General features: G+C 43.7%; 1 protein-coding gene across 1 annotated transcript in view; it reads right to left on the bottom strand.

Annotated features, from left to right (window-relative positions):
* Positions 1 to 15086, bottom strand: part of LOC114787786 (sickle tail protein-like) — a 53920-nt gene that overhangs the window by 18783 nt on the left and 20051 nt on the right. Inside the window, 3 exon segments of the mRNA XM_028975645.1 lie at positions 498 to 696; positions 2831 to 3020; positions 11069 to 11349. Coding sequence (XP_028831478.1) covers positions 498 to 696; positions 2831 to 3020; positions 11069 to 11349 — 670 coding nt within the window.

Genomic DNA, 15086 nt, shown 5'->3' with positions numbered 1-15086 from the left:
AGTTGATCCCATGTTAATGTAGAGAGGAACCACAAGTTGCAAGGATGAATTCCCAGGCTGGAGATGGTTGCACATGGTACATAATTATGTTACATTGCATTAACATTTACAGCATTTATCAGACGCCCTTATCCAGAGCGACTTACAATCAGTAGTTACAGGGACAGTCCCCCCCCTGGAGACACAAGTGTCTTGTTCTCGAACGCAATGGTACCACACTTACAGACACATAATTACATGTCGTGTTGCATGGCACTTGCACCCACTGTCTACATATGTATCTGCTGCCTTGTCTTGCCTCTCCATGCCCAAATTAATTAGTTTTGATCCTTGCTTGACCCCTCTGAAGAGCATGGTCAAGAAATCAAGTTGGACACAGAGGAGTATGTCCCACATAAACATCAACATGGTATAACCTTGCTTGTACCGCTAAAGCAAAAGTTGTGTTTGCAGGTTAGCACAATATAATATACAGAGATAATATAACCATAGGTCACCTGACATCGTTGAGCTCATAGTACATGTTCCTCATGTCATCTTTGATGTAGATGGCCACACTGGGCGACTCCAGCATCTTCATGGTGAGCTGCTGAGGGAAGGCACTGACGAACAGGGCGCGGATGGTGTCTGTCCCTGTGATCTCATTGGGCATCCTGATCTGCTTCGTGTCCTCTCCATATTGGAGGTAGAGAATGCCTGAGAAATCCACATAATAAGACATGAGCCCTCACTGAAATAAACCAATGGGGTAGGGGTGTTGAATATAATCGATGCATCGGAATGCAGATGTGGACGATTCTGCATTGATGCAGTGCAGAACATAATCGATTATACCATAATGACGTAGTGACTGTGGCTATCGGACTGAGTACATCGCCGCTCTGAGTTTCACGCTACGTGTGTCTGTGTGTCCACAGATCTACAACACAACATTATCGACATTATATTGTCTTTACCAAGACAATACAATGCTTTTATGTAATACAAACTGAAATAATAAAAGGAGTTTGGACCAGTCTGCTTGGTTCCTCTTCTTGGTTCCGAGTCTATCTGCATCAGGACCAGGGCAGATGACTAACTCCGCCCACACATGCCTCGTGCTTTTAAAGGAGAACTACCAGCATATACGACTGTTAAAAGGTGAGTGCCGACTGAATGGCGATGATTTTTCTACTCATTTCAGCAAATGAGACTAGATAAGGTTCACACCTCTACGTCTTAGTACTGTGTACTTCAGTTAAAGCAGAGATGCCCAATGCAAAATTAAATAAAAGTAGCCTGATTTATTGAAATAGCAGGATTTGAGGACATCCAACGTTTCTATTTAAGATTTAATTGCAACTAAGCCACAAGGTGAAGGACAACAAAACCTTGGACATAAACACAGGTTCATAAATTAGTTTTCCTTTACCATATTGCATCTGTATGTAACACAAACTGACCAAATCAGATGTACTATAATAGGAACTAGTATTTGTATAAATTTGGAAGAGAGAAATATGCCAGTAACTTCTAATAATGTGCACATATATCTTTATTAAAGTTGCTTGCTTAACAAGTCTGCAAATACATCAGTTGACTGTCACCTAATTCCTAGGTATTGTATTCTCTGTTAGGCGTTTTGCTGCATTTATTATATCACTCAGCATTGTGTCCTGTATAAAACCAAATGTAAAATGTAGGTTACAGATGTGACACTTCCTGTACAAACTGTTACTTGACACCCTTCATGACAAATATCCTTATTTTAAGAAGTTCAGGTGCAATACTGCAATACCATGTGTGGTCGGAGTCAGAGCAACTTATTTTTACTGGAGCACTGCAGACCACTACAGCCCAACAATTACAGCGGTACTTCAACTCTCCTGGTCTCCCTGCAGGCATCCTTGAGAATGTTTCTGGGGTTTTGTGGAATGCAGCATAACGCCGACTCCTCAAATATTCTGGTGAGATATGTTTTTTGGGGGGCCATGGCAATAAAAGTTACCAGATGTTTCTGAAACATATCAGCATTGAGGTCTGACAGAGAAACTGGAGAGGAAATATATCCCAATAATGACAGAACCCACCAAAACCAAAATAAAGGATCCATTTGTGATTCTGGGCTTTTACTGACTAATTTTGTGTTCTGGAATATAAGGGAAGTGGACACTGTAATATGAAGCTGGTCTCTTCAACCTGGGCATTGCCGACATTCCATGCCATCTAACCAAGCACATTTGCAGGAGCTGGCTGCTGCCTGGCATTGGGTTGGAATAAAATCCCCCAATGTGGTGGAGTAATACTGGTTGAACTGGAGATTTTGCTTCAAATCAGTTACACGTGTGATAAAAAAGGTTGAGCAGTCAATACAGGGAATATTACAGTTCAATTATACAGTCAAAATGAATGATCTAAAAATCGATTTCTGTTGCTTGCATTGTTCATTATTCAGAATAATGAGAACACCATACATCCAGATCGGGACACCAGGCAAACAAAAGACTATTCCAATGTGACCTTGAAATCTAAGCTTCAGTAATTTTTCTGTGTTATGGTTGTGTGTAGATCCTGCCTCGTTCAGTGAGTGAAAAAAACATCAATACCCAAGACTCTTGGGTCAGCAGTGAATGTATCTGGATAAACTGAATAAAAAAAAAGCAACACAAGAAAACCAAGATGATGAAGAAGGCATTGTAGTGCTTGGAGAAATAAACAGACTCGACATTCACTCAAGAAAGTCTGAGTGAAAAAAAATTATATGGTAGCTTCTATGAGACGTGATAGAGATGGACGGATCAATGGAGACTGAAAAACATAAGATAAAAGATAAAAAATGGATGAATTTTACCCAATGATCTGTCCTTTGTCTGGTTGCTGGATCTGACCACAGGTAGGCTGGCCCTCGCCCGACTGCCTCTGGTGAAGGAGGAGGGACATTCCTCCTCAGTCATGACCTCCAGACACTCCAGTGGGTTCACAGAAAGGTGCTCACCCCGATCTCCTACACCACACTGGGGGCTGTGCTTTGGGCTCCTGACCTGGAAGGTGAGAGACATTACTAAGGATGACCAAAGTGAGAATTTCTTCACTGAGGCAAATGTATATTATATGAAATATGAACACGACAAATAAATGCCTATGAACATTTTCTTATACCTTATGTTGGTCCACAAACAATGAATGGGTGACTGGCTGTTCTTTAGGGTCAAACCACCAACATCAAGATTCAAAACTTAGACCATTCTGCCACAACATTAAAACAATTGACTGAGTTGAAGTGAATAACACTGATTATCTTGTTACCATGGAAATGGTCAAGGGATATATAAGGCAACAGCGAATTGTGATGGAAAAATGAGTAGGACTCAGCATACCCAGCATGTCCTTCCTACCATGCACCTACTAAAAAAACTCAAAAGGAAATCAGTGAAAATGGGTGCAAATATATAAGAATGTGACCAAGAAAGAGGGGGGTCTGCTGGGGAAAAAACAAAGGGTCCTATGTTCATGTGCATGTTTCAAGGTGTTGACTTGGCCTCCAAATTTTCCAAATCTAAATCAAGCATCGGTTGGATGTGCCATGAACCCCCCCCACATAACTCAGCTGCTAATGTCTTGGAGTCAAATATCACAAGGCACCTTCAGGCATCTTGGGGCGTCCATACATTGAGGCATCTGACCTGTTTCAAAAACACAAGCGGGACCTGCATAATATTAACCAGATGATTTTTTTGTAGTTGAAGCTGAGCAGAGATTTTTTTTAAAAATCTGCCTGCAGATTCAATTGTAATTCAATTATAACTAAATCTGGCTATGGTCTTTTGTGAAGAAACTTGTGGCTTTAAAACTTGGGCTTGTCTCTATGCTGGTAGAAGATTTACTGGCATGCGCCGGAGATGTGGCACTCTTAGAAATGACTGCTCACAAGCTGTGAAGACCACATTCGCTCTGAATGTCAAGTGCAAAACAGACTGAGCGCAGCCAACGAAGCTATTAAAGCTGGAAGGTCAAATGAGACACATTGTGTGACATATGAGAGCCTAAAAGCAAATGTAATGTCCCCTACGCAATTAAACTGGTCTTCAAGCTGCAGAGACAATCATAGAGATCTCAACATGATTCATGTGAACAAGATGAAAATTAGAGCCACTCACAGAATCTGAATGATGATCAATATATCAGTGATCATGTATTTGTTGAAAACGAACACACAGGCAATACCTGATACTGTTATTGATTTCAAACAGACAATTTAGAATTGCGTTGCAATGTATAATCAATACTTGTGAAAACTACGAATTGGTTCTTCGCTTGGATTTCAGTATAATCAGTATTCACAAAAACACCTCATCAAAATAAGGCCCCTTGCATTTGAAAAACCGTATAGCATGTGGCACTATCACGTACACGCACATTAATCAGAGAATTGTGCAAACACAGTGAATGCTGCTTTTCCTCAAATTTTTTCATATGATCCTCTCGACCTCAGTTTCGAAAAGGAATGTGGAGTAAAGCCATCAGAATAGATTAGGCCACGTACGCAACTCCAGCCACAAATGGTCAGTTTATCCAGAGTCACCAGGGAGAGTTGGCTGTAAGGAGATGGTGAGACGTATCGTTCAGCCCTAGTAAACGTATGTTTTAGGCATCACCAGACAAGCGGAAATATAAAAAAAAAAAAATCCAAACCTTGGTGAAGGTATACATGTGTACAGGTCACAGCGCCACACATCTGTTTGGTTTTCCTTTACAGTAGCTCATTTTATTTTTTCAATGGACTCAAACATCTGGCTAAACTCACATTAGACCCCTGGAGGCCAGCTTCCAATCGACCGTCATGCGGAAAAGACAGAAGTGACAAGAACAAGCCCACTCACACTGAGTCAGCCTGCCTCTCATTAGGCACACGGCCCGCACTGACCCCGGCCGACACACATGCTCGGCTGGGTCGGCACTCTAGATGACTCCCAGGGAGAGGGACTTGTCACCGGAAATAGCCGGAATCCATCTAATTGGAGATGTTTCTCCACACAGCATCTTATGCTATAAAACAATGACACATGGAAAAGGTCCCCGTCTGTAAGTGGGCCACTGTCTGCAACTGTTGGTTTTGAGGGAGATGGGTCGGGACAGCGAGGGACGTGTGGCCGTACAGTCCAGTAAATCAGTAAGGCAGCGCATTTCTTACTTTCTTACACAATGATAAACCGGGACCGAGGGCATGTAACGTTTATCAAACCAGGCAAATCTGGTGTATTTCACAACACCACATCACTGAGCCCAATCTGAACGATGATCAATATGCAGGATAGGGCAGAAATTTGGGTTTGCTGAATACTGAACGCAATAAATGTGTTCAGTAATGTTTCATTAGAGAAATAATAAAAAAAAAAAACCTAGATAAAGCATAATTTTTGACATGCATGTGTAAAACCATTATCTTTTTGCATATCAACAACACATTTAAAAACATAAATTTTATTAATTATTGACCGTCATCCACGTTTGAGCACACAAAGCAGAAACCCACCCTTGCAAGGGTCACATCATCGTCATTTATTTTCATTTATGACTGTTTCAAGAAGTAAAGTCACATTCAAATTACACATCGAGGGAAAGTCTGTAAGGGTCTAACCAAAATATGTGACATCCTGGCTAATACACGACACCTGTATGAATAAAATATAAAACATTATTTTTTACTGACTGCCTAAGTAACTGTTTTCTAAAAGCCCTGCGAAATCTATCTGTATTCACACATGTTAATTCATTTTTGTATTCCGAATATCCATATCTTTGACATGGATTCTGTTACATCTGAAACGTCAACTTTTTGGACACTTTGCCCTGTTTCTGTGACAATGAGCAAGATTACAGTGTGGTGGTGTAAGCATTTATCTTTTATGACCTCAAGTGACACTGCACCAAGCCTTACACAACACACAATGACGGTGGAGGTGCAAAAGGATCGCAAAAATCCTTCAAATAGTCACATGAAATATGAGCAACAGCTGTCTATACCCTGCACACCTCATGTAGCCCAAATCGAACCGAACGGGTGAAGAGGCTCGACTCTGGGGAACCAGGGCCCGTGAATTCCACAGCTTCATAGCTGTGCATCCATGCTGCCGACAGAACCTCCTTGAGCAATGTTCCTATCTGAGATTGACATCTTGGAAAGTCGGTCCAGCTGGACCTTTTTTAAAGCCATTAGGAGCTCTCTGAACATGGTGAGGCCCTCTGTGCTCCAGATGTAGACCTGTACAGAGGAATGAAATGAAGTCCAGCAAATGCTTGTTCACGATTCCCACACAGTCACGGTATTTACAGTGTTACTCTGGTACAACAGAGTTACAAATACGAGGACCAACTGTAGAAAAACAAGCCTTCCCCCATTTCCCCTCTGGTTTCTTGAATAACTATATGTCAATCTTCGATAGATCTTTGTCTAGACCTTCCTACATCTCATGAACCTGGCTAACCCCTCACTCCTCATAGCACCACTTGCAGAAACTGCCTGCGTTGTTCAGCGGGTGAGGCTTCTGTTGACATGACAACAGGCCCAGGGCGATGTTCTGTAGAACACACCTCCACAAACACGGCCGGACCGTCTCAGGCTCACCGTCAGGACCACGCCAGCCCCCCGAGGAATCCGGACGACTAAGCAATTCTCCACACTCCGCTTATCTGACTCCGGATCAGCTCTCCGGGGCAACATTTGACCTGACCTCTTAGATCTTGACGAACTACGCAAGGCACACCAACTGCCCCAGATGACTGACGCAACAGGCCGCGTCAGCGAAACAGGAACGACTGCATGTAGAACCGCCTCCAACTCCCATCGCTCCACACGGAGCTCCAGAAGATAAGAACAATTCTTGGCAGGCATCTACAGTAATGAGCTAATTGCAGAAACCACATTACTGTTGTACTGCTGAATAAAAAAAAAAAAAAAAAAGACAAACGTCTCCTGTGCCGACGTCTCCAGTTTCCAAGTACAGAAACAGAGGTGTGATTAAGGACAGGTAAGGACGCTGCTCTTTTATTCCCACAGGGCTGCGTCGGACAGACGAGGGAAAGATGTTATCACCTCGCAGGTGCCGGTCCGTTCAGTCGCGCCGGGTGGAAGAACAGGAGGTGCTGATCGCCACGGCGATCCGACCGCACTATAGTCCATGGCCGTCCAACCGTGCGTGACCTGGACTACCACGGTGTGTGTGCGTGCTGCGGTCGCACGCCACATCTATCATTCCGTTTTTCTTTTTCCCAAACGATCCATGCCGTCAAAATCAGGCCGAAGTATCAGAACGGTATCGCCTGTGTGTTAACAGCACCACGGTCTTCCTTTGTCCCCCCCCCCCATCGAGTTTCCACCCCAGCTGTGGCAGCCTGGAGCCGATCAGGAACGGATACGCTGCCAACACTTCCATCCACCACCCCACCCCCCAGGCACCAGGTGCTGCGCCCCAACACCGCTGCCAGGAACGCAGGGCCCGACCCGGCGGCCCACACACGGCAGCCCACACTCAGGCCCGTCGAGCGAGAGGGACACTGAGCCAGGGGTGAAAAGACATTTTACTGGGGTCTGGGCTGGGACGGTGCCAGTCCCTCCTAAGTCCCTCCTCCCCTACCCACGAACCTCCATCTGCACAGGAGGGGGTGCACCACAGGTTTACCCAGCACAGGGTCTGATGGGAGTAAGGGGGGGCAGAGTACAGAAGACCGAACAGACAAAAAAGAACAGCATTCTGACCAGACACGTGCTATTTAAATGCAGAATCATTTAAAATGCAAAAAATAATAATAATAATAATTGTTGTTATCATTTTTTAAAGGTTCGGACGAGCCCTTTTCATGGCATGCCCAGGCACTTTTCATGCTCCAAAACATGTCAAAAAGTAGTTTTAAAAACCAAGTGAATATATAGTCCAAACTGCGCGTGTCCGGCGGAAACACTTGTCGCGTCGAACGCGCAGAAGAGAACCGCGTACTCACATGAACTCGGTACTGAAACGGGTTCTAAAGAAGTCCGCCTAGGAAAGGTCCGGCTCGGAGCAAGAGGCGCCCATCGCGCTCGACCGGGATCTCGGGATCGACTCCGGTCCGCGCGGAGAGCGACTCCTGCAGTGCGCGCTCCCGCCGCCTCCGGCGTCGCCACGCCCCTCCGTGGACGCGGGGCCGCGCACCAGCTCACCTGCGGATTCGGGTTTAAATGTGCCCTACACGACCCCCGCTGCAGCGGGTCTACAAGCCCCTGAGATGTCTGACAACTGACAAACTGACAATTTACTTTACTTTATTTTTATCCAAAGCGACTTACTGGAGGAAGACACCCGCAATTCCCGTTCGATTTCTATAGATTTTGAGTTTACAAAAACTAAGAGCCCTGATAAGGCCTAACTTGTCAGCAAAGAGCATGCTCGGAGATGGTTAAGTGCTAGACGAAGAAAATTATATATATATATATATACACACACACACACACACACACACACACACACACACACATATATATATATATATATATATATATATATATATATATACACACACACACACACACACACACATATATATATATATATTTATTATTATTTTGTGCAGTGTGTACGCGTGTGCGTGTGTAAGTGTCAGATTTGTCTGAAATACTTTTTGAATAAGTGGGTTTTCAACTTTTATATCAACAATTATATCATTTAAAGGAGTAAAATGCTTATTTTCTAACGTAACTACTGAATATCTTCTGCATTATTGAAAGCAGCTGACCGCCCGTCGACAGAAATTGGCAGAAAATGCGAATATATAAAACAGGGCTCACATTCAGACAGTGAATGTCAGCCAAACTCAGAGCTCTGATGCTGCCGAATTTGGAAAAGTTGTACCTTTAAAATAAAATAAAAAGTTTTTTTTTTATTGTCAGATATCCTGAAAGATAAAATATTTTAATTGAGATAATTTGCTCATTTTCACTACACAGACATTTCTGTCCAATTTCTTCCGCAGAGTATGTATGTACGTATGTTTATGTGGAATATTGTGATGAATACCAATACGCTAACCCAGTTTCCTTGAAAAACACAGATTGTAAAATCACTCATCACGAAATCCCTAAATGTCACACATGTGCATTATAATAAAATAAATGAGCATGAGGTGACAACACTGTAATGTAATGACAAATAAGGAAAACATGATCATATGATTAAGATTTGAAATTTTTGGTATTTTACTTTAGACTATAAATTATAAATGGGCTCAAAATCTGATATTACTTCCAATGAAAGAAAGAAGATCAAAGGAGTCAAAGACAAGATTAGACAAGTTTTGGAGGAGTTGGAGAGAGATATAAAAGAAGCGCTGTTTTCCAAAACCTGCATAAGTCTAACTAACAGAAAAAATACCCAAAATGGGAGAAAATTGCACACAGAATTACTGGCTGCAGCGGCCATTAGTGATCTGGCACAAAAGTAAGGAAAAACGGCAACAGACGACTCAAGTGTGGTCAAAAGAATAAGGGCAGAGGCATCATGAGAAGGAGCCAAGGATGATGGAGACCAGTTAGAGGCCATAGCCCCGCTCTCTCTCGCCCACCCCAGAAAAGAGGGCATAACACAGCCGAGAGTTTCTGAGGGAGTGACCAGAAGAGTCTCCATCCATCTCATCGCAACGTCTCCAGCGCCCTGTCACACCCTGCCAAGTCACCTGCAAGCAGTGAGTTGGACACGCGTGAAGGCAGTCAGGAACGCGTACATCTGGAATGAGAGAGGCTACGACTGGAAGGAGAACTGTTCCAGATGAGACAAGTAAAGCTGCAGGCCGGGACAGAAATGTCAGGGCCAGTTCAACAGGCTCTTCATTTCTGTTCCCATCACATGAATCCCATCATATGAAAAAAGAGAGCACTTTACTCTTGGATAGTGTGTCTATACACACCAGACCAAAAAGAAGTGGGGTTTTGATGTCACCATTATCTTGTTACGTCCCACGCCCTGCAGGGTGGGTCTGTTTGTCTGCAGGACTGTCACGTGCAGAATGTGTCCTCCCGGAGTTCCAGAACTGTCCTGTGGTTCCTCTTTATGTTACTTACTGTTCACTGTACGTAGTTATTATTCACAGACAAAAGCCACACTGAGGGCTAACCCTCTCTTTGTGGAGTCTGTCCGAGTTTGTCCAAACTAGTGCAGTCCAACACCAACCCCTAGACACGGGGACGTGACAATCTGCAACAAAGTGCACACATCTGCACCAGCATACAAGCAAAATTCTGAGACCCCCAGATGATTTCTGTGGTGTAACATATCTCCTCAGGAACTTGGGGCTTAAATAATGTAAATCCGCATTCATGATCAACACTTGTCACGCCAATAACCTTGATATCACAGTACCAGGGCAGAAAGAGATGACGGCCTAGGCATGTGCAGCTGACATTTATTTGTGGCCGGTGGCTTCAGTCATAGTTCTAATGGGAACTAATGAAAGTTCTCATTCAGTCAAGTAAAGAAGGAAAACCCCACTATATTCTCAATGTTCAGGTTTTATTGAGGATGCAGGTGATGAAGTGATGAACACAATAAAAAGTTTGGCCATGCCTACTCTTTGGCGGTTATACATAAACATATTTAGTCATTTTTGAATCAGGGGAAAGCAAAGTATGCTTGATTAATCTGTTTTTTTCAGGATCGCCTCTTTTTATCTGCTTTGTTCACTATTGTCATCATCAAAAGCCGCTTAATGAGATGCTCATTAACATGAGTGAATGATAAGAACGTGTTCAGCTTAAACCTTCAGGACTGTTGGAAACCATCACCGTTGTCTTACTTAAGGTGGTGAAGGGAAACCAAGAGAGTGAATAGCCATTGATTGTGTTATTTCAGAGTCCTGTGTCTTCAGTTCTGTTCTATTAGGAAAAAAATCAAGACCCATAAATGAGTAGGGGCGTCCACACTTTAGACTGGAAGTCTACACACGGAGCAAAGTGCATTAAAGCCAATCTGTTGAATCGTGGCTACAACCTTTTTGAATGAAGGAGCAGAATTTCGATGATGAAAGAAACTGGAAAGTGGTGGAAACCCAGCCTTCTCCTCACCTGCTCTCTGAGTCTCTCCTGGTGGCCCATGATGGCGGAGGCATGGTGGGGGTACTTCTGCTTCAGATGTTCCAGGAAGGCCTCGCGCTTGCGGTCCACGTTGTGGGGCTGCATGGTGAGCACGTCGTTAGCAGTGCGCGGCCCCCCCACAGTGTGTCGTCTGGGGACAGTGCGTGCTGACCAGGGGTCGTTGGGGTCACTGTCGTCTGTGCTGCTGCCCTGCTGCCTGCTGCTGCTGTCATCATCAGGACAAGACAGCCTCACCCCACTGCTGCCCACCTCTGACATTTAAGAAAGATGACACTGTTAACATTTTGACCACATGTATCTATGTTACCAGAGTGAATGTCCTCATGATTCTCAGTGTCATGGTGCCTGTGTGCATTGCATGTGCAATTCATTTTTGTTATTCCAGAGAAGAGTACAACCCCATTTACTCCCTTGGGCTGCACTATTCTTAGAATTAAATCAAATGTAACAGTGTTACTTCCTGTCATTACATTGTAAAAGTAATCACTGCACCAATTCAAGAGAAATTTCGCCGTGGAATTAAGCAAGTGACCCACATCAACGATTTCATTCCATGTTTTTATGATTCTACCTCCAGATACTAACAAGCCCTTAGCGGCCAGCATGCAGTCAAACTGGACCTCAGGAGGTAGCTGCATGTGTGGCACAATGCCTACAGCCAATTAGCATGACATGCTATTAATTCTGCCCCCGGAATGACTATCAGCAGAGCAGGACAGCATTAGCCAAGTGGGAGCAATTACAGTGATGAGTGTCCAGCGATAAACAGGCCGGTACAGAGCCTGCACCCCCTCAGAGCAGAAAGGCAGACATCTCATTAAGTGCCCATGGCAGGCCACTGGCATTGTAGGCCTTCTGAGTAGTCACACCTCACGCAACACAGCAGAGGCGTGTAAGTCGCGGAAACACTCCAGGAAACTCAAGCCAACCCTTGTCCACAAGAGAGTGCCCTATTATTTTCTTTAAGCCACGTGGAAATGTTTGATTTTGATATCAGACGATGTGAAACCCAAGCAGATGAAGTTGTTCTCAGGGGTGAAAATCTTCCAATAAAAGTGTTAGTGGTAGACAGTACTGGAAGGAGGGGAGAGCACATGCCTGCAACAATCCAAATTCAACACCACTCACGATTGCACTTCCAGCAAGAAAACAATTCTTTATATTCTTTATAAAGAAATGTATATATAAAAAAAGCAGGAAGTGATGGCGAAGTGAAGAATTTGAAAACGATCCACTTTGTTGAGATCCATTGTTGGCTTCAGAAACATAAAAAGTGATTAAAAAGTTTGTAGAGTGATACACGCTATCCTACAATTGGAAAGCACAAGTCATTTTAAACCTAAAATTAAATTAGGTTTAATTTACACTTTAGGGTAGCTTAGTAATTAGTAATCTGACCAATGTTCTGGTTGTTCTCTTCTTTTCTTTGGTGTCTGCATCTGAAAATGCTCGGTTTGGGGAATTTGGAGAACCCTTCTCACCTCCATTTCCAAAACAGTGGCCTCTTACCAAGAGGTTGAGATTGGAACTTGGGGTCAGACATTTTTCAACTTTCATGAATGGAATTCATGATGATTTATTGTGTGCATAGAATGTGGTAATTGCAGTTTGTGTGGAAATACTTCAATGCCACGTATGATCTACAACAATCTACTCATGACATTTGCAGTGTTGCACTTCCTGTCATTTCAGTAAACAAGACAGGCAACAAAACAGGAAAGTGAAGTCCCAGGAGCAATCACTGCCCAAGAGGCTGCTTGTTTTGTGGACCTAAACTACATTCCCTGGCATTCGGCTTGAGGTTGGACAGCATGCTGCTCGTAGATTCAAGACGGGCGTGTAGCGACTCCTCAGACGCAGCGGATTTGGGCTTCTAGAGGCACATCCACGATTGTCTTTCATAGGTTTTACTCAATGCTGAATCGCTACCTCATCTTTATGAACTCTGCTATCTGGAGTATGAGAGATTCATACTTCAAAGTGCCAACGGACTAATGACAGAGCAGCAAATAATCCGCTTTAGACTTTATCTTAGACAGGCCATTTGGGCAGGAGACTGAGTGTCTAAGGCGGATGGTCTGGGAGTCAGACCGCTGCTTTCTCTATCTGTGGAATTTTCTCCTGAAGGTGGGAGGCAGAGTTAGGTGGGCTTTCCCCCAACGATGGGAAATGGATTCATCAGTCTGCTTTGAGCAGTATAGGACCAATCAAAGACTTGAGGCAGAGCTAAATCTGACTGCCCTCCACCCAGATTAGGGACTTGCTGAGATACCAAAGCCAAAAGGATTGCATGTTCAGATCCTGAAGGATATCGCTGAAGCTCCCACAGGGTTCTGTTTTGGTACCGTCTGCTATGAGTGTTTACGTCTGCAGAGAAGACAAACGTGCAGCGATTAGCTCACAATGCGAGGCTGTGTCTCCTTAAGCCACTAAACCCCACTTCCCATCACGCTTAAGTCACTTTGGCAGGAAACTGACCAGGGCCTTCATCTCTTTAACTGTGACCATCACATGACTTATCCCTCATGGAAGGGTTAGCGGATCTAATGCTGAACTTTGGGTGACACAGCTACTTTGTCCTTTCAGCAAAACAACAAAAAGAGAAGCAAAAAAGAAAAGTGAATGTCATTGTGATACACTGCAGCACAACACACGGTGCACACAAGGAAATGTGTCCTCTGCCAAGTTCAAGGGGACATCAGTGCCACCATGGTGGTTTAGGATTTATTATGGGTTCACTTCCTTACCCGCTAGGCCGCCACTGCCCAATAACAACACAACAACAATGACAATGGGTCACACGTGTGGAGACAAATGTGTACAGTGACTTATACAGGTTCAGTCAGTCTATCTGTGAAAGTTGAAGCCATTCAGCAAGGGGATAAGGACACAAGTGAAAGTGAAAATTATTGTGAAATACTAGCACACGGTGCACACAAAGAAATGTGTCCTCTACTTTTAACCATCACCCTTGGTGAGCAGTGGGCAGCCATGACAGGTGCCTGGGCAGCAGTGTGTGGGTATGGTGCTTTGCTCAGTGGCCCCTGACATTAAAGGTAAGGCTTTATACACTAGGAACACATTTCCATCTAAAAAACAGACATCCCATCAGACACCAACTTTTTATCTGGTGTGTGGATGTAATTCCAGAATCTGATGAATGCAACGGTGAAATAAATTGAGCAAGTAATGCCAGAAGCAAACAGGAATTGTCATAAATAACCAGAAACTACCAACGATTAGTTATTTTAAGTGGGCTGAACAGGGCCCAGAAATTGCATTCAGTCCTTATGTTGTCTTGTCATGATAATTATATTTTAATTAAATCACAACAAATTAATGGCATGTATCAGACACCTCTTATCCAGAGCAATTTACAGTCAGTTTATTACTGGGACAGTCCCCCTGGAGACACTCTAGGGTTATGCATCAAGGATAGTAAATGTGACTTTGTGGTCTTCTGGTTCATAGATGGTTGTCTAACCCACTAGGCTTCAACCAAACTTCAGAGCTTTTAGGAGAGTCTTAGGGAGCTAAGCAGAAAATCTCAGATGAATCATGTCCAGATGAGGAACACAGTTTTAAATCTGATTTTTTTTTTCTGAAAACAATAGAAAACGACATGATAGTTGTGCAGACCTCCGGGTGACCTGGTATGCCTGCATTACACAGAGGAAGAGGAAAAGAGTTCTGATCTTCCTGCATGGGCAGCTGGGAAAGCCGAATGAGTTCGGACACCTCTGTAAAACGAATCTCCTGCAGAGTGATGATAGTTACCTCTTTCCTCTGTAGCTCTGCTGTCTCAGAGTAATTGGAGAAAACACCCACAAGCTACTTTTTATTTTTAAGGTCCCATAATCACATGACACTGCACTTAAAAAATACTTCAACTTCAGTTGGAACCATGGATCTCGGTAAATCTGAACAATCAGTTAATGTCCTGTTGAAGGGTCAGACGTTGGCATTTGTCCTCACAAATTATAATGTC

Source organism: Denticeps clupeoides, chromosome 4 (genome assembly GCF_900700375.1).
Source record: "Denticeps clupeoides chromosome 4, fDenClu1.1, whole genome shotgun sequence".
Taxonomy (NCBI): Eukaryota; Metazoa; Chordata; class Actinopteri; order Clupeiformes; family Denticipitidae; genus Denticeps; species Denticeps clupeoides.
This window is presented reverse-complemented; position numbering and strand designations above follow the sequence as displayed.